Here is a 26,337-nt window from a genome sequence, read left to right as displayed (position 1 = left end):
ACAGCAGTTATACACATGGGTAAGTAGATTGATATTTAGCCTGGGTTCTGTTTCCTTTGTGCAGGATGATGACCTAGAGGAGGGAGAGGTGAAGGACCCCATGGACAGGAAGATCAGACCCAGGCCCATCTGCCGCTTCTTTTTGAAAGGTACCTCGACATGCTCTCCTGTGCACCACACGCGTGTACAGCACCCGTCTTAATTATGACGAAACTACACTGTGCAAACATTGCGTGTGCAACTAGAGCATTCGATTCTACACCAAAGACGTGTCATGATGAAGATAGTGTAAGCCACTTTATCATTAACACAAACCTTGCATTCTGTTGCTTCTCTGATGTGCTGCTTCTCTAGCCTGTGAAGCATGTCTCTTGTTGTTGAAACGTGTTCAGTGAGGCAGTGATATTGAATACACTGGTTTCAGACAGCAGGGGGAAGCATTGTACTTCATATCTTACATAAAGATAATGTGGTAATGGAATAGTATTAGGAGCTAAACCACATACACCGATGATTGATGTCAATTTTACATCCAACCACAATTTTCTTCAAAGTATTTGTATTCAATGAACATATGCTTTTTCCAATTCCCATTTATCCGTTATCACAAAATGATACCAACTGTTCTGTTTTTCTTTCCCAGGTAACTGCACCTGGGGTATGAATTGTAGGTTCATCCATCCAGGGGTCAATGACAAGGGCAACTACTCTCTCATCTCCAAGCCAGACCCCTTCTCTCCCAACGGGGCACCACCTGGAGCACCTCACCCTCTCATGCCAGGCAATAACCCCTGGGTATGCACCACCTCTGACCTCTCACTGCCGCTGCATGGCTGTATGATTTGAAGTGTGTGTGTAGGCTACGTGTGTAAATGTGTTGTATTTATGTCTGTTACTGTCTTTTACCGCTGTCTCAGGGTGGACCTGTTGTTGAGGAACTCCCTCCACCCCCTCCTCCAGTGGAGCCTCCTGTGGAGAGTGCCTGGGAGAGGGGTCTGAGACACGCCAAAGAGGTACAACACCCTCTCAGCTCTCACAAGCTAAATCTACTCCCCTTCTGTATAGGTTATGTTTCAGCACCAACTGATTTCGTGTTTGATACTTTTTTTTATGAACATGTTTTCTGAGAGGTTCCCATGCTACATTTGGCTCGTGAAGCCTCTTTATACTAATCAATGAGTGTGTGTGTGTAACCACTTTATGGTGGTTTCAGTCAGTAGACTATGATTCAGTAGTGACCTTTCCATGTACATGTTGCCCTATTTCTCTAGGTGTTGAAGAAAGCCACCATACGCAAAGAGCAGGAGCCGGACTTTGAGGAGAAACGCTTTAACGTGACCATTGGAGAGGATGAGAGAGACTTTGACAAAGAGAACGACTTCTTCAGGGAACGCAGCTACCGCATAACCAGAGAAATCAGAGACCCAGGGTAAGCTCAACAGCTCTGGTCAAAAGAGAGACCTAAAGTGAGTGCAAAATATCTTGCCTGTGGATGTTTTTAGACTACGTCTCATATTTAATACATTTATTGCCTTTCCCCTTAGTGACGTGGAGTTCAGAGACCCAGTCTATCCGTAAGTACAATGGAGGGGAAGTAGCAGCATCCTCTTTTCACGCAGCTCTTATCTTTACTTTCTCTTTCCAAACAACTCCTGCCATCAGCCGCACATGGCCCTGAATTAATTGTCTTTGATACAAATATATGATACAGAGACTCATAAAGATACTCATAGAGCATGTAGCTGCACAACCATATGAAACAAAGATCTTATTTCCTATTCACCTATATACTTTGATTTCCCCTCACATGTTTGGGATCTCTTTTCAGTAACGACCCTTATGCTGATCCCTACTATGACTACGAGATGGAGGCCTTTTGGAGAGGGGGACAGTATGAGAACTTCAGAGTGCAGTACACAGAGACCCCTCTGCCCTACCACTACAGTGTGAGTACACTCAGAGATGTCCACCCCTTAAGGACTACACGCCTTACAAACACTAATACGCAGAGATATTAACTTTATTAATACAAAGACATATTAACTTTATTACGGGTAGGCTTATTGATTAAAGATGATCTTGAAGGAACCATTAAAGCAGCCTTGCTGTAGGACCATGACCGAGTGTTCACAAATCCACCTGTGTGAATGTCAGGAGCGTGAACGAGAGCGGGATCCGCGTGAGCGCCATCGCGACCGCGAGCGAGAGCGGGACCACCGCGAGCGAGAACGCCGGCAGAGAGAACGCGAGAGGGAAAGAGAGAGGGAGCGAGAGAAGGAGAGGATGCGCCGAAAGGAGGAGTGGGAGAGGGATCGCATGAAGCGTGATGAGAAGGAGAGGCCTGTCAGGGAGCGGCCACCACGGGAACCTCAGGAGAAGGAGGGGGAGGACAAGCACCCTAAAGGTTCCCCCAGGTCCCCCACTGACACCAACATGCTACCCAAGTGAGTAGCATATGCTCTACTATTATGTCCTCTGGACAAAGCACTTAACACACCTCAGTGAGAGACCCTCACTTGATTAGGGTTAGATATAGTACACACCTCTTATGGAAGTTTGGGGTTTTCTCTCAGACTGTGTCATGGCTGTAAACACGACACCTGTTGTGGCTGGTCATAAACACCTGCCCTGCCGCAGCAAAGCTCAGTGAACATTTACAGTTCAGTTGACCAGGGTCTGGTCATAGAGTTCTCATCTTTTGACATCCAATGTAGATTTTGTATCTGACTGGGATATTAACATTGCAGATCACTGACTCCTGGTCAGTTTGAAGGCACATTGAAACTCAATCACCCACAAAGACCCCATTTTATATTTATTTTCGAATCATAGGCTCTTCTTAGCCAGTGGCCTAGCTAAAATGCACTGTGGTGTATGAGCATAGCTCTTTATAGAATAGAGGAAAAAAAGAGGCTTCCAGTAAGACACCAGCAGCAGCTTAGGGGGAAGAGTTTTAGATGAGCCACATTTATTCAGGGATATACATTCCTCAGATACGAGCCTGCAATGTGTGAATGACACATACAAGTGAATTAAAATCATACTTATGTTTAATACTTTAATTATTCCTTATACATGCTACATAAACTATAATCCCTAATGGTTACGTTTCAGGGTAGAATTATTTAATCATTATCTTTAAACATATAAATTATTTTATCACTTATAGAGTTGGTTTAGTACGGTCTTAGTGCCAGCATCGTTCTGTGGTGGTAAATAGATGGCTACGAATAAATATAGCTGAGAACTCTCTTGGTAGATAGTGTGGTCCACAGCTTATCATAAGGTACTCTACCTCAAGCGAGCAATACCTCTAGGCTTCTTTAATATTAGACATACAGTAGCCTATACAGTGTCAGTAAGACACCAGTCCCTTCACTGATTGAGCTGAGGTTAAAGGCTGCGATGTCTCAACATACCTCCGTAGAGGTATTGTTTTGGGGATTTTTTTTCTCCGATCTTAACTTGTCTTGGACAGCTAAATTAGGGCCAGGTCGTGTAGTGTACGCCCGGCTTAAGTTTTGTACACTGAGCAGTGACTAATATCAGGTTGCATGCACTGAGATGCCCACATATTATACTCGTGTTTGTGTAATAGTCTCAAGTGCAATACTTCCTCCTCAAGTATATCCTTCCTTCAGTTGGCTCAGCTTGGAAGTTTAGCTGAGCTATGCACCCCCACCCACCTTCACCTATGGCCACTGATGTTTGGGAAAGTTTCCCATGATGTAACCTTGCTGTTCCGTCTGTTGGGGAGCTAAGTTAACAGATCTGTCAGCACCTAAAGATAACAGGGAGCTGGAAGGCAGCTATTGGTCATACTCCACACTACTTCCATATCATTGGTGAGGCACATGCCTAGAAAATATATACATGTATGACTGCAAGACGCTGGAATGTATTTGGTTTCTGTTTCTACCTGATAGGAATCCTCCAAATTATGTCACAGGTAGGGCTGACCCCATTTAGTTTATTGTTGATTGTTTGGTCGATTGGCTGTCGGTCGACTGAGATTTTATTTAGTCGGAGTGGCATATATATATATATATATATATATATAAATAAATAAATATGGCACATGAGACACCTGTCTGATTCACCCCTGTCTGAGTGGAATAATCCATTGCAGAGGCCGTGGGGGTGGCACACCAGTATCACCAGTAGTACATTTACCATCATTTTTAATCTACAATGTTTGTTTGGTTATGGTAATTTCTGTTAATGCATTGAATATATTATTATTACAATTATTATTATTACAGTCTTACCTTTGTCATTGTAGGAGTGGACACGTTGTTTGCTGAGCACACAACCTAGGCACACTTGTGAGGAAAACGTTTTGGTTTATTTAATTCCATTTACGACTTGTCATTTTATTGTCTTTTGTTTGGAGCGCTCCTGTCAATCCTGAGTAAGGACGCGCACCTGATTACGCATAAACTAGGCCTAGGCTACCTGGCTGGCATGCAAATGTAGGCTTATTAATGTGCACATTTGGGTATCTGACACGATTTATGATTGTCTTAACTCACCATCACTGTGGAGTTTCTCAAATATTTATTTTCTTCGCCTCAAAATGCAAGTAAACAAAGTCTGTTTTTACATCCATTGAGAATGACAATAGTTCCTCAATGTAGCCTATTTGAAAAAAAGGCCAACCTGATTACTACTTATCTATTGCGCAAATGGCTTACAGCTGTGTCTGTCTGTCTGGATCTCACTGGCTCCGGAAACTCTGAGGGCCCACAATATTTTAGACAATGTTGCAAGTTTTCAAGTGCCTTCAGGCCTGATCCAAGTTAGTAATTGATAGTGTTTCAAGTTACTTGCAGACCGGCCATGCATTGCCAATGTGATTTATAGGATATTTGTTTTTATCAGGATATTTTCTACCTGCGGGCTGCAATGTTTTTATTTGTTGGCTTTATGTAGGCTATTTTTACATATTGGCAATAGAAGTTACTTTAAGATTAGTCTAATTTTCATTTCCAGTTTTTATTAACCACGACATTGATTTTGAGATATGAAGACTTTATTATAAATTACATTTACATTTAAGTCATTTAGCAGACGCTGTTATCCAGAGCAACTTACAAAATGGTGCATTCACCTTATGATATCCAGTGGAACAACCACTTTACAATAGTGCATCTAAATCTTTTAAGGGGGGGGGTTAGAAGGATTACTTTATCCTATCCTAGGTATTCCTTAAAGAGGTGGGGTTTCAGGTGTCTCCGGAAGGTGGTGATTGACTCCGCTGTCCTGGCGTCGTGAGGGAGCTTGTTCCACCATTGGGGTGCCAGAGCAGCGAACAGTTTTGACTGGGCTGAGCGGGAACTGTGCTTCCTCAGAGGTAGGGGGGCCAGCAGGCCAGTGGTGGATGAACGCAGTGCCCTTGTTTGGGTGTAGGGCCTGATCAGAGCCTGAAGGTATGGAGGTGCCGTTCCCTTCACAGCTCCGTAGGCAATCACCATGGTCTTGTAGCGGATGCGAGCTTCAACTGGAAGCCAGTGGAGAGAGCGGAGGAGCGGGGTGACGTGAGAGAACTTTGGAAGGTTGAACACCAGACGGGCTGCGGCGTTCTGGATGAGTTGTAGGGGTTTAATGGCACAGGCAGGGAGCCCAGCCAACAGCGAGTTGCAGTAATCCAGACGGGAGATGACAAGTGCCTGGATTAGGACCTGCGCCGCTTCCTGTGTGAGGCAGGGTCGTACTCTGCGAATGTTGTAGAGCATGAACCTACAGGATCGGGTCACCGCCTTGATGTTAGTGGAGAACGACAGGGTGTTGTCCAGGATCACGCCAAGGTTCTTAGCACTCTGGGAGGAGGACACAAGGGAGTTGTCAACCGTGATGGCGAGATCATGGAACGGGCAGTCCTTCCCCGGGAGGAAGAGCAGCTCCGTCTTGCCGAGGTTCAGCTTGAGCTGGTGATCCGTCATCCACACTGATATGTCTGACAGACATGCAGAGATGCGATTCACCGCCTGGTTATCAGAAGGGGGAAAGGAGAAGATTAATTGTGTGTCGTCTGCATAGCAATGATAGGAGAGACCATGTGAGGATATGACAGAGCCAAGTGACTTGGTGTATAGCAAGAATAGGAGAGGGCCTAGAACAGAGCCCTGGGGGACACCAGTGGTGAGAGCGCATGGTGCGGAGACAGATTCTCGCCACGCCACCTGGTAGGAGCGACCTGTCAGGTAGGACGCAATCCAAGCGTGGGCCGCGCCGGAGATGCCCAACTCGGAGAGGGTGGAGAGGAGGATCTGATGGTTCACAGTATCAAAGGCAGCAGATAGGTCTAGAAGGATGAGAGCAGAGGAGAGAGAGTTAGCTTTAGCAGTGCGGAGAGCCTCCGTGACACAGAGAAGAGCAGTCTCAGTTGAATGCCCAGTCTTGAAACCTGACTGATTAGGATCAAGAAGGTCATTCTGAGAGAGATAGCAGGAGAGCTGGCCAAGGACGGCACGTTCAAGAGTTTTGGAGAGAAAAGAAAGAAGGGATACTGGTCTGTAGTTGTTGACATCGGAGGGATCGAGTGTAGGTTTTTTCAGAAGGGGTGCAACTCTCGCTCTCTTGAAGACGGAAGGGACGTAGCCAGCGGTCAAGGATGAGTTGATGAGCGAGGTGAGGAAGGGGAGAAGGTCTCCGGAAATGGTCTGGAGAAGAGAGGAGTGATAAATGATAAATGATATTTACCTGTTAGGGCTAGGGGGCAGTATTTACACGGCTGGATAAAAAACGTACCCGATTTAATCTGGTTATTACTACTGCCCAGAAACTAGAATATGCATATAAATATTGGCTTTGGATAGAAAACACCCTAAAGTTTCTAAAACTGTTTGAATGGTGTCTGTGAGTATAACAGAACTCATATGGCAGGCAAAAACCTGAGAAGATTCTGTACAGGAAGTGCCCACTCTGACCATTCCTTGGGCTTCTTGACTCTCTTTATTGAAAATGTAGGATCTTTGCTGTAACGTGACACTTCCTACGGCTCCCATAGGCTCTCAGAACCCGGGAAAAAGCTGAATGATGTCGAGGCAGCCCCTGGCTGAAAAACATTAGCGCCTTTGGTAAGTGGTCTATCAGAGGACAATGAGACTGAGGCGCGTGCACGAGGCGACCCCATGTTTTTATTTTCTCTCTCTTTGTACTAAAACACGGTTTCCCGGTCAGAATATTATCGCTTTTTTCCGAGAAAAATGGCATAAAAATTGATTTTAAACAGCGGTTGACATGCTTCGAAGTACGGTAATGGAATATTTAGAATTTTTTTGTCACGAAACGTGTCGGGCGCGTCACCCTTCTTTACCCTTTCGGATAGTGTCTTGAACGCACAAACAAAACAGAGGATATTTGAACATAACTATGGATTATTTTGAACCAAACCAACATTTGTTATTGAAGTAGAAGTCCTGGGAGTGCATTCTGACGAAGAACAGCAAAGGTAATAACATTTTTCTTATAGTAAATCTGACTTTGGTGAGGGCTAAACTTGGTGGGTGTCTAAATAGCTAGCCCTGTGATGCCGGGCTATCTACTCAGAATATTGCAAAATGTGCTTTCACCGAAAAGCTATTTTAAAATCGGACATAGCGAGTGCATAAAGGAGTTCTGTATCTATAATTCTTAAAATAATTGTTGTTTTTTGTGAACGTTTATCGTGAATAATTTAGTAAATTCACAGGAAGTTTGCGGGGGGTATGCTAGTTCTGAACGTCACATGCTAATGTAAAAAGCTGGTTTTTGATATAAATATGAACTTGATTGAACAAAACATGCATGTATTGTATAACATAATGTCCTAGGATTGTCATCTGATGAAGATCATCAAAGGTTAGTGCTGCATTTAGCTGTGGTTTGTGTTTATGTGACATTATATGCTAGCTTGAAAAATGGGTGTCTGATTATTTCTGGCTCGGTACTCTGCTGACATAATCTAATGTTTTGCTTTCGTTGTAAAGCCTTTTTGAAATCGGACAGTGTGGTTAGATTAACGAGAGTCTTGTCTTTAAAATGGTGTAAAATAGTCATATGTTTGAGAAATTGAAGTAATAGCATTTCTAAGGTATTTGAATATCGCGCCACGGGATTACACTGGCTGTTGCGTAGGTGGGACGATTTCGTCCCACCTAGCCCAGAGAGGTTAAACTGTTCCACAAAAATGTGCGTATGAAAATCATAACTGGAACGCGTAGAAATGGTACAATAACTTGGCACTCCAAATGGAAAAGGTTGCCGACCGCTGGTGTAGCCGATTACTGGCAACTTCAGGATCATAATGGCAGAATCTTTAAATGCCAGCAGCACCGGGAGGAGGAGGGTCTGGTTGGGAACAGGATTTGTTTTCTTCTGGTTAGGCTATATTGATCTCTGGCTCCTTTAGTCATTTTTGTGTCTTGATTTTTAATTGCTGTGCTTAAAGCATCAGACAAGCTCAGAATCCTACATATAGTTGACATAGGGTGTGTCTATATATGGGAAAATACATGTTTTAAAATGTTGACAAATCAATTGGTCGAAAGAACCGACGACTCTGTCAACCAAGATGTTTTTGTCAGGGACAGCCCTAGTCACAAGCAAGATGGTTCCCTGATCGTCATTCCAAACTGCGTTGTTTAAATCTTTCCACCCACTATCTAGAACTCTGACTAACTTTTCCTTTCTGCGATTCATTTCATCTATTGTTTATAATTTGCTCACGTTTGTGACCACCAATTGAAATCATAGTTGTTTTAAGCTGGCTCAACTCGCGTTTGTGTTTTGCTGTCATATTCGTGATGTAAATTCTTAGGCAGGGCAACCTGTTGGTTAAAAGGGGTTTGGCATTTGTTTTCCTGTTTACAAGTTTTGCGACTTTGGCCTGTTAAGTCATAAAGATTGGAAGATTGAAAAGTAGCTGCGGTCATCTTGACCCAAACTGCTACAGACCTATATCTATCCTACCCTGCCTTTCTAAAGTCTTCGAAAGCCAAGTCAACAAACAGATTACCAACCATTTCGAATCCCACCGCACTTTCTCCGCTATGCAATCTGGTTTCAGAGCTGGTCATGGGTTCACCTCAGCCACGCTCAAGGTCCTAAACAATATCTTAACCGCCATCGATAAGAAACAATACTGTGCTGCCGTATTCATTGACCTGGCCAAAGCTTTCGACTCTGTCAATCACCACATCCTCATCGGCAGACTCAATAGCCTTGGTTTCTCAAATGATTGCCTCGCCTGGTTCACCAACTACTTCTCAGATAGAGTTCAGTGTGTCAAATCGGAGGCCCTGTTGTCTGGGCCTCTGGCAGCCTCTATGGGGGTGCCACAGGGTTAGATTCTTGGGCCGACTCTTTTCACTGTATATATCAATGATGTCGCTCTTGCTGCTGGTGAGTCTCTGCTCCACCTCTACGCAGACGACACCATTCTGTATACTTCTGGCCCTTCTTTGGACACTATGTTAACTACCCTCCAGACGAGCTTCAATGCCATACAACACTCCTTCCGTGGCCTCCAACTGCTTTTAAATACAAGTAAAACTAAATGCATGCTCTTCAACCAATCGCTGTCTGCACCTGCCCGCCCGTCCAGCAACACTACTCTGGACGGTTCTGGCTTAGAATATGTGGACAACTACAATACCTAGGTGTCTGGTTAGACTGTAAACTCTCCTTCCAGACTCACATCAAACATCTCCAATCAAAGTTAAATCTAGAATTGGCTTCCTATTTCGCAACAAAGCATCTTTCACTCATGCTACCAAACATACCCTCGTAAAAATGACCATCCTACCGATCCTCGACTTCGGCGATGTCATTTACAAAATAGCCTCCAATACCTTACTCAATAAATTGGATGCAGTCTATCACAGTGCCATCCGTTTTGTCACCAAAGCCCCATATACTATCCACCACTGCGACCTGTACGCTCTTGTTGGCTGGCCCTCGCTTCATACTCGTCGCCAAACCCACTGGCTCCAGGTCATCTACAAGGCCCTGCTAGGTAAAGTTCCCCCTTATCTCAGCTCGCTGGTCACCATAGTAGCACCCACCTGTAGCACGCAATCCAGCAGGTATATCTCTCTGGTCACCCCCAAAGCCAATTCCTCCTTCGGCCGCCTCTCCTTCCAGTTCTCTGCTGCCAATGACTGTAACGAACTACAAAAATCTCTCAAACTGGAAACACTTATCTCCCTCACTAGCTTTAAGCACCAGCTGTCAGAGCAGCTCACAGATTACTGCACCTGTACATAGCCCATCTATAATTTAGCACAAACAACTACCACTTCCCCTACTGTATTTTATTTATTTTGCTCCTTTACACCCCATTATTTCTACCATTCCAGTGTTTTACTTGCTATATTGTATTTACTTCGCCACCATGGCCTTTTTTTGCCTTTACCTCCCTTATCTCACCTCATTTGCTCACTTTGTATATAGACTTATTTTTCTACTATATTATTGACTGTATGTTTGTTTTACTCCATGTGTGACCCTGTGTTGTTGTATGTGTCGAACTGCTTTGCTTTATCTTGGCCAGGTCGCAGTTGTAAATGAGAACTTGTTCTCAACTTGCCGACCTGGTTAAATAAAGGTGAAATACAGAAATAACCCTGATTTGAGTTTCATTGTGGTCTCCTTTGCCAGTTTGTAGCATAGCCTGTAGACAGAGCATTGATTGACTCATTCACTCAGGAAGTAATGTATTTTGTTTCACTGTTTTCTTTCTCGATGACAGGAGTGCCTAGTTTCTGGGTTTGTTTGGAAAGGGTGGTGAGGGAGGAGTTTTGCATACGAAACATGATGCAACTTGCCCATCCCGTCCATGTCAGACATGCAGTATCTGTTATTATTATTAGTATTATTATGAGTGTCTCGTTGAGTGGCCATGTTCCGTGCAGTGTATCATTGAGGGTGGCCATGTTTCCTTGCAGTGTTTCATTGAGGGTCTCATTGTCTGGGACATCTAAATCAGGGCCAAATCGTGTAGTGTACACCCGGCTTAAGTCGTTTACAGTAGTGTCGCTGTCACACACTGTTTTCACTGAGCAGTGACTAATATCAGCTTGCATGCACTGAGACGCCCACAGAGTATTGACGTGCTTGTTTTCCCTCAGTGTTTGTGTCATCGACTCAAGTGTAATACTTCCTCCTTAAGTCCTTTCTTCCATCAGTTGGCTCAGCTTGGAAGTTTAGCTGAGCTGTGCACCCCCCCACCTCACTTATTGCCACTGATGTTTGGGAAAGATTCTCATGATGTAACCTTGCTGTCCCGTCTCACTTGAGGCACTAAGTTAACAGAGCTGGTTTATTATATCATCCACAGCATAATGATTCACTTAAAGATATATTCCATTTCCGGTTTGTTATTGCCAAATCTTACTTCTGAACTAATTTAGGCTTGCCTAAACAAAGGGGTGAATACTTAAGCAACAACTATTTTAGTTATTGAATTTGTGTTGATTTGTAAAAATGTGTACAATTCTTTTCACTTTGACTTTTATGGATTTTTTTTTTTTTGTGTGTACAGTACCAGTCAAATGCTTGGACACACCTACTCATTCAAGGGTTTTTCCTTATTTGTGCTATTTTATACATTGTAGAATAATAGTGAAGGTATCAAAACTATGAAATAACACATGGAATCATGTAGTAACCAAAAAAAGTGTTAAAAAAATCTAAATATATTTTAGATTCTTCAAAGTAGCCACCCTTTGCCTTGATGACAGCTTTGCACACTCTTGGCATTCTCTCAACCAGCTTAACCTGGAATGCTTTTCCAACAGTCGTGAAGGAGTTCCAACATATACTGAGCACTTTTTGACTGCTTTTCCTTCCCTCTGCGGTCCAACTCATCCCAAACCATCTCACTTGGGTTGAGGTCAGGTGATTGTGGAGGCCAGGTTATCTGATGCAGCACTCCATCATTCTCCTTCTTGGTCAAATAGCCCTTACACAGCTTGGAGGTGTGTTGGGTCATTGTCCTATTGAAAAACAAATGAGAGTCCCACTAACCGCAAACCAGATGGGATGGCGTATCGCTGCAGAATGCTGTAATAGCCATCCTGGTTAAGTGTGCCTTGAATTCTAAATGACAGCAAAGCACCATCGCAGGTCATTTCATATCCTGATAATGATACATATCCCGATTTAGCACATTTTCTGTAAATTCAATGAATAAATAGTTTATATAAAATGAACACATGTAAAGGCCTATTTCTTGTTACATTTTGAATTATACTCAACAAATAAAAAGGTACTTACGAATATTTTATTATTTATTTTATTTAGAACCTGTGCAAATTTTCAATTTAAGTGTTTAACAAAATATTAAATATGACTGTATAAAATCGAAAAAGGTAAATAGAAAACACAAACTATTGTTGCAAACAAAATAAATATAAGCCTGAAATATATATTTTTTTTTTTGGGGGGGGGGGGGCTTGCCTGTTTTGCATGTTATTTTGGCCTTAATACGTGTCACACATCAATTTACTTTTGGTACCTTGGGTCGAGTGTTAGCACCAACTCACGAAACCTCCGTTTCTCGACCGTGTAAATTGGGGCCATGTCTTTGCAGATGTATTTTGTAACGGCAGCTGTTATCTCTTTCCATCTTCGGGATTCTTTGCCATATGGTGTGCCACGGGCAAAAGCCTCTTGCAACGTCTGAGTCGGGTTTGTTTTGAGCACTCAACTGTACTTTTTTGGGTCTCATCCGTAGACTCTCCCCGTACTGTTTCACATGATTCTTGCGTAGGTGGTAAGAGGTTAGTGGTGTTTGAGCCTGTTGTCGGGACTGGCCTGCGGCATATTTTGCCAGACTTTTCATTCCCAAACCACGTCCATGCAACCGACCTTGCCCCTCTATTAGGTACGAGCTCCGTGTCTCCTTGCCACGTTCACTCTTCCATGTTTGTTTGTGTTGCAAATTTCCTTCTGCACGTCATGGCACGTCCTTTTAGTAGTGGTGTCTATGCAGCAATTCAACCATGAAGGGCTGATTCACGCAGTCTGGTTTTTGCGACTGCAATTAAGGAAACGTTCAAAGTTCTTGAAATGTTCCTGATTGACTGACCTTCATGTTTTAAACTAATGATGGATTGTCATTTCTCTTTGCATATTTGAGCTGTTCTTGCCATAATATGGACTTGGTATTTTACCAAATAGAGCTATCTTCTGTATTCCACCCCTACCTTGTCACAACACAACTGATTGGCTCAAACGCATTAAGAAGGAAAGAAATTACACAAATTAACTTTAACAAGGCACACCTGTTAATTGAAATGCATTCCAGGTGACTACCTCATGAAGCTGGTTGAGAGAATGCCAAGAGTGTGCAAAGCTGTCATCAAGGCAAACGGTGGCTACTTTGAAGAATCTCAAATATAAAATATATATTTTGATTGAGTGTGTAGAGAGACAGTGCAAAATAAAATACAAAGTATTTAAAAAGTAAAAAAAATAAGTAAAAATAAAAAGTATCCAGTCCAATAATCTGTGTCGCTATTTAGCAGTTTTATGGCTTGGGAATAGAAGCTGTTCAGGAGCCTGTTGGTGTCAGAATTGATGGACCGGTAACGCTTGCCGTGCAGAAGCAGAGAGAACAGTCTGTGGCTGGAGTCTTTAACGATTTTTCGGGGCTTCCTTTCACACTGCCTGATATAGAGGTCCTGGATGGCAGGAGGCTCGGGCTGTCCATATCACCGCCATGCAGTACTGTTGCCATAACAAGCGGTGATGCAGACAGTGGTGCTCTCAATGGTGCAGCTGTATAACTTTTTGAGGATTTGCCTTCTTTACTACTGTGCGCGTGTGGACCATTTTAAGTCCTTGACCCGCTCCTCTGCAGCTCCGTGGATGGGGGCGTGTTTGTCCCCCCCATTTCCTGTAGTCCACAATCAGGTCCTTGGTCTTACTGACTTTGAGGGAGAGGTTGTTGTCCCGGAACCACATTGGCAGGTCACTAAACTTCTCCCTGCAGCCTGTCCACCTGTGGTAAATTCAATTGATTGGACATGATTTGGAAAGGCACACACCAGTCTACATAAGGTCTGACAGTTGACAGTGCATGTCAGTGAAAAACCAAGCCATGAGGAGGAAGGAACTGTCCGTAGAGCTCCGAGAGGCACAGATTGTTGAGGCACAGATCAGAGTTGAGGCACAGATCTGGGGAAGGGTACCAACACATGTCTGTGCCATTGAAGGTCCCCAAGAACACAGGGGCCTCCATTACTTTTAAATGGAAGAAGTTTAGAACCACCAAGACTCTTCCTAGAGCTGGCCGCCCGGCCAAATTGAGCAATCTGGGGAGAAGGGCCTTGGTCAGGGAGTTGACCAAGAACCCGATGGTCACTCTGACAGAGCTCCAGTGTTCCTCTGTGGAGATGGGAGAACCTTCCTGAAGGACAACCATCTGTGCAGCACTCCACCAACCAGGCCTTTAGTCATTGGCTTCATCAATATTGCATCGACGACGTTGTCCCCACAGTGACTGTACGTACATATCCCAACCAGAAGCCATGGATTACAGGCAACATCCGCATTGAGCTAAAGGCTAGAGCTGCTGCTTTCAAGGAGCGGGAGACTAATCCGTATGCTTATAAGAAATCCCGCTATGCCCTCAGACGGACCGTCAAACAAGCAAAGCGTCAATTCAGGATTAAGATTGAATCCTACTACACTGGCTCTGACGCTTGTCGAATGTGGCAGGGCTTAAACTATTATGGACTACAAAGGGAAACCCAGACGCGAGCTGCCCAGTGACTCGAGCCTAACAGATGAGCTAAATGCCTTTTATGCTTGCTTTGAGGTAAGCAACACTGAAGCATGCACGAGAGCACCAGCTGTTGTAATTAACTGTGATAACACTCTCGATAGCCGTTGGGAACAAAACCTTTAAACAGGTCTTTATTCACAAAGCCGCTGGACCAGACGGATTACCAGGATGTGTACTCAAGCATGCGCGGACCAACTGTCATGTGTCTTCACGGAAATTTTTAACCTCTCCATGACCGAGTCTGTAATACCTACATGTTTCAAGCAGGCCAACAGTCCCTGTGCCCAAGGAAGCGAAGGTAACCTGTCTAAATGATTACCGCCCGTGGCACTCACGTCGTTAGCCATGAAGTGTTTTGAAAAACTGGTCATGGCTCACATCAACAGCATCCTCCAGGACACCCTAGACCCACTCCAATTCGCATACCGCCCCAACAGATCCACAGATGATGCAATCTCAATCGCACTCCACACTGTCCTTTCCCACCTGGACAAAGGAACACCAATGTGAAATTGTTGTTCATTGACTACAGTTCAGCGTTCAACACCATAGTGCCTACGAAGTTCGTCACCAAGCTAAGGCCTCTGGGACTAAACATCTCCCTCTGCAACTGGATCCTGGACTTCCTGACGGGCCGCCCCAGGTGGTAAGAGTAGGCAACAACACGTCTGCCACGCTGATCCTTAACACTGGGGCCCCTCAGGGGTGTGTACTTAATCCCCTCCTGTACTCCCTGTTCACCCACGACTGCGTGGCCAAACACGACTCCAACACCATCATTAAGTTTGCTGACAACACAACACCTGATCACCGAGAACAATGAGACTGCCTATAGGGAGGAGGTCAGAGAACTGGCAGTGTGGTGCCAGGACAACAACCTCTCCCTCAACGTAAGCAAGACAAAGCAGCTGATCGTGGACTACAGGAAAAGGTGGGCTGAACACGCCCCCATTAACATCGACGGGGCTGTAGTGGAGCGGGTCCAGTTTCAAGTTCCTTGGTGTCCACATCACCAATGAACTATCATGGTCCAAACATACCAAAACAGTCGTGAAGAGGGCACGACAAAACCTTTCCCCCCTCAGGAGACTGAAAATATTTGGCATGGGTCCCCAGATCCTCAAAAGGTTCTATAGCTGCACCATCGAGAGCGTACTGACCGGTTGCATCACCACCTGGTATGGAAACTGCTCGGCATCTGACCGTAAGGCGCTACAGAGGGTAGTGCGTACGGCCCAGTACATCACTGGGGCCAAGCTTCCTGCCATCCAGGACCTATATAATAGGCGGTGTCAGAGGAAAGCCCATAAAATTGTCAGACGCCAGTCACCCAAGCCATAGACTGTTTTCTCTGCTACCGCACGGCAAGCGGTACCGGAGCGCCAAGTCTAGGACCAAAAGGCTCCTCAACAGCTTCTACCGCCAAGCCATAAGACTACTGAACAAATAATAAAATCGCCACCGGACTATTTACGTTGACCACCCTCCCTTTTGTTTACTGCTGCGATTCGCTGTTTATTATCTATGTATAGTCACTTCACCCCTACCTACATGTACAAATTACCCCAATTAACCTGTACCCTCGCACACTGACTCGGTACCAGTACCCCCTGTATATAGCCTCGTTATTCGTATTGTTACATTTTATTATTATTTTTTACTTTATTCTATTTTGTAAATATTTTCTTAACTCTTCTTGAACTGTGCTGTTGTTTAAGGGCTTGTAAGTAAGCATTTCACAGTAAGGTCTACACTTGTTGTATTCGGCACGTGACAAATAAAGTTTGATTTGATTTACGGTAGCGTGGGCAGACGGAAGCCAGTCTTCAGTAAAAGGCACATGACCGCCTGCTTGGAGTTTGCCGAAAAGCACCTAAAGCACACTCGGACCATGAGTAACAAGATTCTATGGTCTGATGAATCCAAGTTTGAACTCTTTGTCCTGAATGCCAAGCGTCAGGTCCAGAGGAATCCTGGCACCATCCTTACGGTGAAGCATGGTGGTGGCAGCCTCATGCTGTGGGTATGTTTTTCAGCGGCAGGTACTGGGAGACTAGTCAGGATCGAGGCAAAGATGGACGAAGCAAAGTACAGAGAGATCCTTGATGAAAACCTGCTCCAGAGCACTCAGGACCTCAGACTAGGGGCGAAGGTTCACCTTCCAACAGGACAACGACCCTAAGCACGCAGGAGCGGCTTCGGGGGAAGTCTCTGAATGTCCTTGAGTGGCCCAGCAGGAGCCCGAACTTGAACCCGATTGAACATCTCTGGAGAGACCTGAAAATAGCTGTGCAGCAAAGCTCCCCATCCAACCTGACTGGGCTTGAGAGGATCTGCGGAAAAGAATGGGAGTAACTCTCCAAATACAGGCGTGCCAAGCTTGTAGCCTCATACCCAAGAAGAGTCAAGGCTGTAATTGCTGTCAAAGGTGCTTCAACAAAGTTCTGAGTAAAGGGTCTGAATACTTATGTAAATTGATATTTATGTATTTTTATTTGTAATAAATTTGCGAACATTTCTAAAAATCTGTTTCTTTCTCGTTATGTGGTATTGTGTGTAGATTGATGAGGGGAAAAAAAGAATTCTCTCTGAATACTTTTCCATTTTTTTCACATTTTTCTTTATACTGGTAAATCAATTAAGAAAATTCTTATTTAGAATGACAACCTGTCAGGAAGTTGGCACAGGACGTATAATACACATAGGTGTGGCAAGGAACAGTCTTTTGAACGTTTTTGAATGTGTTTTTTTAGATCATGATCAGCTCCTGTTGCAACGCATCATGTTGTAAATCAGTGTCTCGGTTTCTCTTACCTGGGAATAACTGGAAGGCTGTCGCTCAAGTATGTTGTGACAATATGACGTGCCATACTCTATCAGGAACATGAACTGGTTCCAGGTACGCACAATGCTGTCATCCTCATACCACAGCTCTTCAAAAAAGAAGAGAAGACCTGTCACTGAAAAGCGTGTTAAGAAAGGAATGAAAACAGTGAATGGAATCAAAATGTCCTCATTCATCATTGGCCTTCTGTCCATGATTTCAGTCTCATTCATTTGTGATGCTTTATTGCAAAATGTGTGATTTTAATTTGTTTGCCCCTATTTCCTTTCTCTCCTCCTCAGTCGACCGATGATGGAACCGCCTTCCAAAAAGGAGCTCATGCCCATTTCCAAGCGGCCGGATGAGTGGAAGGACCCCTGGCGCCGGTCCAAATCCCCCAGGAGACTTCCGGGCATGTCTGGGTCACCACCCCGGGGCCGCCGGCGACACCGGCCTTCTGGATCCTCTGTATCGCTGTCCAACTCATCTAGGTAGCTTTCAATTCAGCCATACATCTACTTTGGTACTCTGCCTTACATCAGCACCTATTTTCTGCAGTGTTCCAATCTACTTGAGTACTCCGTGTTTGTGTGTTAAAGAGTGAGGTTAAGTGTGTTCTGTTCTGCAGATCTTCGTCCCGCTCGTCCTCCTACACAGGCTCCGGTTCATCCCGCTCTCGGTCTCGCTCAGGCTCCTCGTCCTTCAGCTCGTACTCCAGTCACTCATCCCAGCGCAGCTCCTTCAGCGGCAGCCACTCCAGGTCCGACACACACTCTGCCTGCCTGTCTGTCAACGCACAGCACCACCTAACACACCCCCACAACACTGTCTATTGAATAGGACACTCATTCACTAAGTCCATGTTAACCTTTAACCTATGGTCTCGCATAAGATAGCTGGTCTCCCATAAGATAAACTTGGGCTTCTGTTTATCTCACTGCAGGTCCAGATCGTTCTCATCGTCTCCGTCTCCAACCCCTTCAGCACAGAGGAGCGCCAAGAATAAAGTTGAGGCCCCGCCAGCTCTAGGGCCCAAAGGGTACAGCCATACCCATTCATCCATAGACATGCTGTATATTCATCAGTTGTGCTGTGCACCTTCATACACAACTCACACAGATCGTTTGTACTTTTCCTTTCATGGCTCAAGAGTCTATAGGTACTGAGTCTTACATAATAATAGAGTAGTTTGCATTTAATTGACATGCTATATAACCTTAGATGTGTAGCTAGCATGCTTCTGGTGTTAGTCTATAGTCAATCAGTCTTTTGAAGAAAGTATGGGGTTTGCCCCGTGTGACGTGTGAATGCTGCATGCCAAACAACAAAGCAATATACTTTTATCCTCAAGCGTCCCACTGAAGCCTGGTACACCTCCCTCTCCTCGTAGGGAGAAGGCTCCCCCCAGAAAAGCTCCCAGCCCACCATTGCCAGGCCAGCCTGGGAAACTCCCCAAACCCACCCCGGAGGGGGGCAAGCCCGTCAACCACCGCGAGCCCCACGAGGGGGGCCGACCCATGCCGCCTCGGGAGGGGGGCCGACCCATGCCGCCTCGGGAGGGGGGCCGACCCATGCCGCCTCGGGAGGGGGGCCGACCCATGCCGCCTCGGGAGGGGGGCCGACCCATGCCGCCTCGGGAGGGGGGCCGACGGAAGGAGAGGCAGCAGCACAACCCACCCAGGAGGTAGGACAGAAGTACACACTTCTACTGGCCATCCGTCTATCACAAGTTCCTCTGTCACATATTAACACAGCCAACCTGAGAGCTCAAGGATATCCAGTGATATACCAAGTAGGGATGGATATTCAAAATTATTTTACTATTCAAATTATATCATGACATTTGTTTGTATATGCGGGTAGTCCAAATGCAACACACAAATAAAATGCTCTTGACCAATCAAAATGACACAAATGCACATGGCAGTGGTAAACAGAGGACAGACTGCTTTTCTCCGCTAGTTTTGGCTAAGAGCAAAAGTGAAAGAGAATTCTGATTTTCACCGATGTTCTGTAACAATAACGTTTTCTGGTGTGTGTTTTGCATCGATCTGTTTCAGGTTTTGTGGAAACTCTGTTAGTTGCGAGCATGTAATTGCTGTTTGAAGTGTACCGATGTCAGGGAGGACTGGAGGGCTAAACGTGCAGCAGTAGCTCAACGCATCGTTATAAAAGCTACATTGTGTTTTATTAAATTAAGAATTAAGTGTCATGGTATATATCCTTGTAGCTAACAATGTCACAAGTATAATTTTCATTTAATTTAGACAGCTTTTTCATTGTTAAAATAGGCCTACAATTATTATATATTTTTAAATGAACACTCACTCAAGTAATCCAATACTAACGTCCATTTGATTATTCAATTAACTGTGCCTGTCCCTAATACCACGGTGCAATGATTCTACAAAATATTGCCACAAATCAAGGAGAGACAATTTTTTTCACATCTGGGTGTTAGTCTTTTTTTATTACTAGCTTATTGCAGTGAACTCTATTGCGGCTCCACTAACTTAATAATTTTAATATTTTGCAAATCAGATTGTCAACCTTATTTTCAGGCAGTATGTCACAGGTAGGCCTAATACCAGGCATATTTGTGAGTGTGTGTGTGTGGGGTTTTTATTGAACTTGCACGACGAGTATCCCTCAGCTCACAAAGCCACTTTGTATGGCAAGTAGATTTGCATCAGCAGGGGCCTATTCCAGCAGCAGGACTGTGTGTTGGTGAAAGAACTATCCTCTATCTCTGGGTCAGCTGATGGCCATGTCTGGGCCTGCATGGGGAAGAACCCATGGCTGGTGCTGTGGTCAGGGAAAGGACAGTAAAAGGGTAGGAAAGGACAGCGAGGGGGCGAGCCACTGGCTGTGGTTTCTCTGCCTGCATGGTTAGAATGCACTAGGCTCACGCTGTGTGGGTGGCATGGTTCTCCCTGTGGAAAACCTCATGTAAAACCTGTTGGCTGGGGGTCCTGCAGCTCTAAAGACGCATTGTGCTCCTCTGTAAAATGTTAATTTATTGGCTTGACTGCATATTTATGTAAGTCATTTTGTTCAGCAATGATTCATAGTTAATGGAGCTAACATGTTTTCCTTCACACTTTTCCTTAACACCTTTTATTTAGTGGAACATGAACCATAATGTAATTTCATACCGTGGATACATTTTGAATAATGTATGAATGCTTTTCTTTCTATCTCTTTTCAGAGTGTTCATGTGATTGAAACATGGAGGGCTGATGTGGAAAGTAGTAAAGTACAAATATTTGCACATTCTATTAACTTCTGATGTTTCTGCCCATCGTTGTATGAAATGGTGATTTGAATATTGTGATGACTTTGGCACTGCTCACCAGGTGTCCATGTCACAGGAGCAGGCAAAAGGGTAGGAAGTAAGACAGGTACAAGATTAATGTGTGGGCATCTTAAGGGCTGTCAAGGAATTATTTCAATGGGTGTTAGATGCTTTTAGTGTTACCACATAGCTCAGACACAACCTGGCACTACTAATTCATTTCCACAAAAGATGCTGTCACTCAGAGATGAATGTTCACAGCTGACTGGCACGATGACACCTGAGGTGCGCTGGGAGTTTCCCTTGGCAATAGGAGTAGGACTTGAAGACAGTTGTAGGCTGTTTCGTAGGTTTTCCTCTCAGGTGAACTTGTATCGTCAGTCACGCCGTGACTTGATGTTAGTGGCGTCAAATGAACACAGCTTTTGTTCTTGCTCTGAGAGAAATCTCCCTTGATCTGTGATGCAGCACTCTACTCCACTGCAGGGACAACAGTTTGTTTTAAGTTATATGAATGTGACCTAAAATGCCTTGCCGAGTATGCAATCAAATCAAAAGTTTATTTGTCACGTGCGCCGAATACAACAGGTGTAGACCTTACAGTTAAATGCTTACTTACAGGCTCTAACCAATAGTGCAAAAAAGGTGTTAGGTGAACAATAGGTAAGTAAAGAAATAAAACAACAGTAAAAAGACAGTCTATAGACTATAAACAACAGTAGCGAAGCTATAAAAGTAGCGAGGCTACATACAGACACCGGTTAGTCAGGCTGATTGAGGTAGTATGTACATGTAGATATGGTTAAAGTGACTATGCATATATGATGAACAGAGAGTAGCAGTAGCGTAAAAGAGGGGTTGGCGGGTGGTGGGTGGGACACAATGCAGATAGCCCGGTTAGCCAATGTGCGGGAGCATTGGTTGGTCGGCCCAATTGAGGTAGTATGTACATGAATGTATAGTTAAAGTGACTATGCATATATGATAAACAGAGAGTGGCCATGCAGTCGTGGGTGAACAAGGAGTACAGGAGGGGACTGAGAACGCAACCCTGTGGAGCTCCAGTGTTGAGGATCAATTGGACTGACACATTGTTACTGTGATGTACAATCTACTATTAAAAGTATGATGATCTCTTCGCTCACTGAAATATGTTCATCTTTCTCTCTCCTCTCACTCTATTCCCCTGTTCAGGCGGACAGTCAGTGGCAGTGTGAGCGGCAGTAGTTACTCTGGCTCCAGCTCTCGCTCCAGATCCCGCTCCTCCTCTGCCTCCATCTCACGCTCTGGATCCAAGAAGTCCAGGTAGGAAGAACCGATCCCACTTCCACTAACTTCCACTACACTGCTTTAAAAGCTGACAATTAAGAGTATTTTGCCTCAGAAAATAGTTATTGACTTGGTGCTGGTATAGCCTCGTTATTATTTTATTGTAACTTTTTTTTAATACATTTTTTTACTTTCGTTTATTTAGTAAATATTTTCTTAACTCTATTTCTTGAACTGCATTGTTGAGTAAGGGCTTGTAACTAAGCATTTCACGTTAAGGTTTGTTTGTATTCGGTGCATGTAACATATACAATTTGATTTGATGCAGGTACCACTTTGAAACCGATATGTATTAAATACCTTCTCTCTTGTTTTTCTTTGCTGTTTATCCACTGGTCAACTACCTAGAAAATCCAGGTACTATGCGATTTTATATCTGCCATCTATATTACCCTGGCTTGTACACCTGCCCCTCTCTTCATTTATCTTAAGTGATTCATCCGTTTGATTGATTTGTCCCCCATTTTGCCCCACCACCCACTCAGTCACCACCTTCTGTTCTTGTGCATTTTAATCATAATTTGTCATACTTAAATAAAAATCCCCCCACTAGAAATGTCAATATTCTGTCAATATATCCTTCAGCCTGAGTTAGTGTGTGTGCAGGTTTTTGTGACACAGCACTGAGTCTCTCTCTCCCTGTGGCCTGTGGTCCCTGTTTAGGTCTCTGAGTGTGAGCAGTGTGTCTAGTGTGTCCTCGGCCTCCTCCAGCAGCAGCTCAGTGAGGAGCGCTGACTCAGATGACATGTACGCTGACCTGGCCAGCCCTGTGTCGTCAGCCAGTTCCCGATCCCCCACCCCCGGACAGCCCCATGCCCGCAAGGAGAGGGGCCCGCCACGGGACAGGGGTCCCAACAAGGACAAAGGTAGTCGTTAGGCTTTTGTCATAGACTCTGCAATTCACTCTGGATTGTATTGTGGTTGATGTGTCATCACAGAATGGCAGCATCTGGTGGTTCTATGGGTTGTATGTTAGTGATGTATACTGTCTGCTCTCCACAGGGAAGCCCACTAAGAAAGATGAGCCCCATCCCCCCAGAGAGGACCGGAGGAAGATTGATACCTCAGGCCTCCCTCATAGAAACACCCATGGCCCTATGCCCAGATCTGGGCCTGGCAGCAGGGGGCACGGTCCAGGGGGGCATGGTCCAGGGGGACACGGTCCTGGCGGCCACCCCATGCACCCGCCCCACGGACCCCCCATGGGACCCCCTGGAGGCTATGGCCAGCACAAAGACATCAAACTCACACTTCTCAACAAGGTGACCGCTGATGGATTTACTGTTGAAAGTCAACTGCTCTCACCTCAACTCAAATAGACTGAGTCTCTGAATTACTCTGGAAAAATATGTGGATTAGTGTTGTCCCGAGACTAAAATCGACAGAAATGATGTTAATGTTGGAAAGAAACTGCCTTATGTTGCCACCCAGAGTCACATGTATTTATTTTGCAAGCTATAGCACACACTATTTTACAAATGTATGTTTTAAATGACCACAGAGTTCACTCTGCTTCGTGTTTTCTGTTTGCCAAGGAATATCTGGCATTGTAGGATTGCTATACTGGTATTGTGACAACACTAATTTAGATACAAGTGACACTGATATCACACCCTGTGGTACTAATAGCATTAGAGTTTAGAGGTCTGAGTGTCTTTGTGCGAAGGAGAGTTTGGACAGTCAATGTGTCTGACTTCCTCATACTCTTATCAGTCAGACTGAATAACTAGATGTACTAATATCCAGCTTCTGTATACCATACTTTTGGTATCGCTGATATTTTTTCAGGGTAGGCTGTGTATATACACACATTATTTAAATGCCACCATTGAACATTGAGCAAATGTGATTTTATCTCATATACTGTATTTTGCATTTGTTGCTTGTGAACTGTCTGACTAACAATGTATCTCTCTCTCACTCTGTAGCAGCAGGCAGAGCGGGGTAACAGGAAGCGATACATGCCTTCAGACAAGGACAGGCCTACCTCTCCACTCAGCAAGAGGATAGCATTGTCTCCTGAGAGAGGTGAGGGCCTCAAACTGTCCAGAAAACGCCTTAGTCTGACGTTAATAATGTGTTCTTCCCAAGGAACTCACACACACACGTGGTTTGGTTATACCAAATGTGGAAATCCAACTACCGGAGAAACCTTGCCGTAGGCTGCATTATCTGTTCTTTCTATATGCTATGTCTGTGTTGAACCAAGTCATTCATCTGAGGCCACACTTTCCTGCTGTATGTAATCAACTTCCCGTCAATGTCCTACAGGTCGTGGTGACAGGAGGATGCCTGGACGGCCCCCACTCTCTCCTAGAATGGACCGGCCCAGAGGCCAGGGCCCTCGCCCCATGCCACCACCGGGAGAAAGGTAGGTGCCCTCTGCTGCTTCTCATCCAAAACTACACACACAACCCCAACCTGACACCTCTTTGTTGGTGCTGCCCTTCACCACTGCAGTAGTGATGTCATTTTAGGATGTTAGAGCAACCACAAGCCTTTGTTTTGAATGTGGAACAAGTCACAAAAGTGGAAGCCCCAGAAGTATATGATATACACCAATACACAGGGCATGTGACCATGTCGTCACTATTTATACATCTACACGCACCCTCTCTATACAGGTAGATTAATACCCATGATAACCCTTGTAAATTGTCATAGGCATGTGGCACTAAACCCAATCATGTAATTTCTCTCTTTAGAAAACGTCCTCTGTCCCCACCACCCAAGTCGTCTGGGAAAGGTCCAGGGGGGTTGTCCTCGGGCTCAGGCAAGCAGCCCCCAGGCGGCCCGGGCTCAGGTTCCGGCAAGCCTAGCAGCACACTGTCCCGCCGTGAGGAGCTGCTGAAACAGCTCAAAGCTGTTGAGGATGCCATCGCCCGCAAGAGGGCCAAGATCCCAGGGAAATAACCCTCACCCTGCCTGCCTGCCTACCCAAGTCGCCCAGGCAACATCAAGCATCAAGGGACATAAGTCACCAATACCTGTCAAGAAGCCTAGCTTTCTCTGGAAATGTAAAAAAGGTGTCTGTCCCAAAATGTAAAGGCCATTGTGTAATTGTTACTGAACAAAATGGCCACCAAAACATTTCTGCTTGTTTGCCCTCAGAGAGAGGTTGTCTAAATGGTTTTACAGTGCTGAACAAAAGTAGTAGCAGGGCGTCACTGTTGCTCACTGTTGTCTATTTAGTGAGAAGGAACAATCTTCCCATTGTGTCTCATTGATAAGGTGAATTTATATACTTTTGATCCACACTCTGTGTCTCTGTCTGCCCCTTTTACTGTCTCTTATCTCATGTCTTTTTTTTTTCTGTTGGGTCGAGTGCTGGTCTTGCCCCATTTGTTCCGTTCTGAAGATCCTGGAAACTGCCTCTAGTCTCCCAACTGGTTCTCTGTACAAACATTTCGTCTGCATTCATTCAGAATGAGAAACATGCTCACAGGACCTCTTGTTCATGGTGGTTGTGTCTTAACCAATGACTTCTCCTGTTCTAGGCCTGTGCGTTGTGTTCTCTTGCAGTGTTAATTTTACATACCGTGTACAATAATAGTGAGCATTTGACAAGCACCCATTTTTTTCAAGTGTATGATTGTAGAGAACAAATTGATAGTGATGTGAAGTATTGCTTTTTTAATCTACCAAAAAAAATCTCTAGCTCTTCTCAAGTAATTTACTGTGTTTTATTTTTCTCACATTTTTAGTTGACAGAGTATGAGAGATGGTTGGGGACACCGGAGGATAAGGAGCGTCTTGCTTTTGTGACAAAAGGCTTCTAAATAAACTATTTTGATAAAGAGAAACCATCTGTTGTATGTCTGTTCCTTCTCCACAATTTCACTCTCCCCAATCCTATATTAATTGGAAACATGGCTCCATCAATCACTTGTTTTCTCTTGTTCTTCACAAGAGATGAAGCCCAATGTATTGCATGTTGATGTACATTTTCACTACCAAATATAATTTGAAAAACAAGGCTTTCACATGATTACTGCAGATCTTATGAATAATAATGGGCAGGAGACATGATGCTTTCTAGGGTGGGGCAAGGACATCACAGATGCGTTCTGATTAACCAATGACATTTGGTGCTTTTCCACTGGCAGTCAATGGCTG

The 26,337-nt window shown here is 44.6% G+C and overlaps 1 protein-coding gene across 4 annotated transcripts in view; it reads left to right on the top strand.

Annotated features, from left to right (window-relative positions):
- The window catches only part of LOC106573693 (zinc finger CCCH domain-containing protein 18), a 29,839-nt gene extending 3,815 nt beyond the window's left edge, over window positions 1-26,024 (top strand). For 2 of the 4 annotated variants that reach the window (XM_014148971.2, XM_014148972.2), the window contains exons 3-20: window positions 65-149; window positions 644-795; window positions 918-1,013; window positions 1,272-1,429; window positions 1,545-1,574; window positions 1,829-1,946; window positions 2,155-2,444; window positions 17,900-18,088; window positions 18,226-18,357; window positions 18,541-18,636; window positions 18,949-19,281; window positions 22,087-22,197; window positions 22,570-22,578; window positions 22,885-23,087; window positions 23,224-23,483; window positions 24,150-24,249; window positions 24,493-24,592; window positions 24,927-26,024. In XM_014148971.2, coding sequence (XP_014004446.2) covers window positions 65-149; window positions 644-795; window positions 918-1,013; window positions 1,272-1,429; window positions 1,545-1,574; window positions 1,829-1,946; window positions 2,155-2,444; window positions 17,900-18,088; window positions 18,226-18,357; window positions 18,541-18,636; window positions 18,949-19,281; window positions 22,087-22,197; window positions 22,570-22,578; window positions 22,885-23,087; window positions 23,224-23,483; window positions 24,150-24,249; window positions 24,493-24,592; window positions 24,927-25,134 — 2,670 coding nt within the window. In that variant the 3' untranslated portion in view covers window positions 25,135-26,024. The remainder of the gene's footprint in view (window positions 1-64; window positions 150-643; window positions 796-917; window positions 1,014-1,271; window positions 1,430-1,544; window positions 1,575-1,828; window positions 1,947-2,154; window positions 2,445-17,899; window positions 18,089-18,225; window positions 18,358-18,540; window positions 18,637-18,948; window positions 19,282-22,086; window positions 22,198-22,569; window positions 22,579-22,884; window positions 23,088-23,223; window positions 23,484-24,149; window positions 24,250-24,492; window positions 24,593-24,926) is intronic. The other 2 variants (XM_014148975.2, XM_014148973.2) reach the window with 2 other exon arrangements.
- Window positions 26,025-26,337: the final 313 nt, after the last annotated feature.

This window comes from Salmo salar, chromosome ssa16 (genome assembly GCF_905237065.1).
Source record: "Salmo salar chromosome ssa16, Ssal_v3.1, whole genome shotgun sequence".
In the NCBI taxonomy this organism is placed as follows: domain Eukaryota; kingdom Metazoa; phylum Chordata; class Actinopteri; order Salmoniformes; family Salmonidae; genus Salmo; species Salmo salar.
The sequence above is the reverse complement of the archived record's forward strand: the minus strand, read 5'-3'. Positions and strand labels throughout refer to the sequence as shown.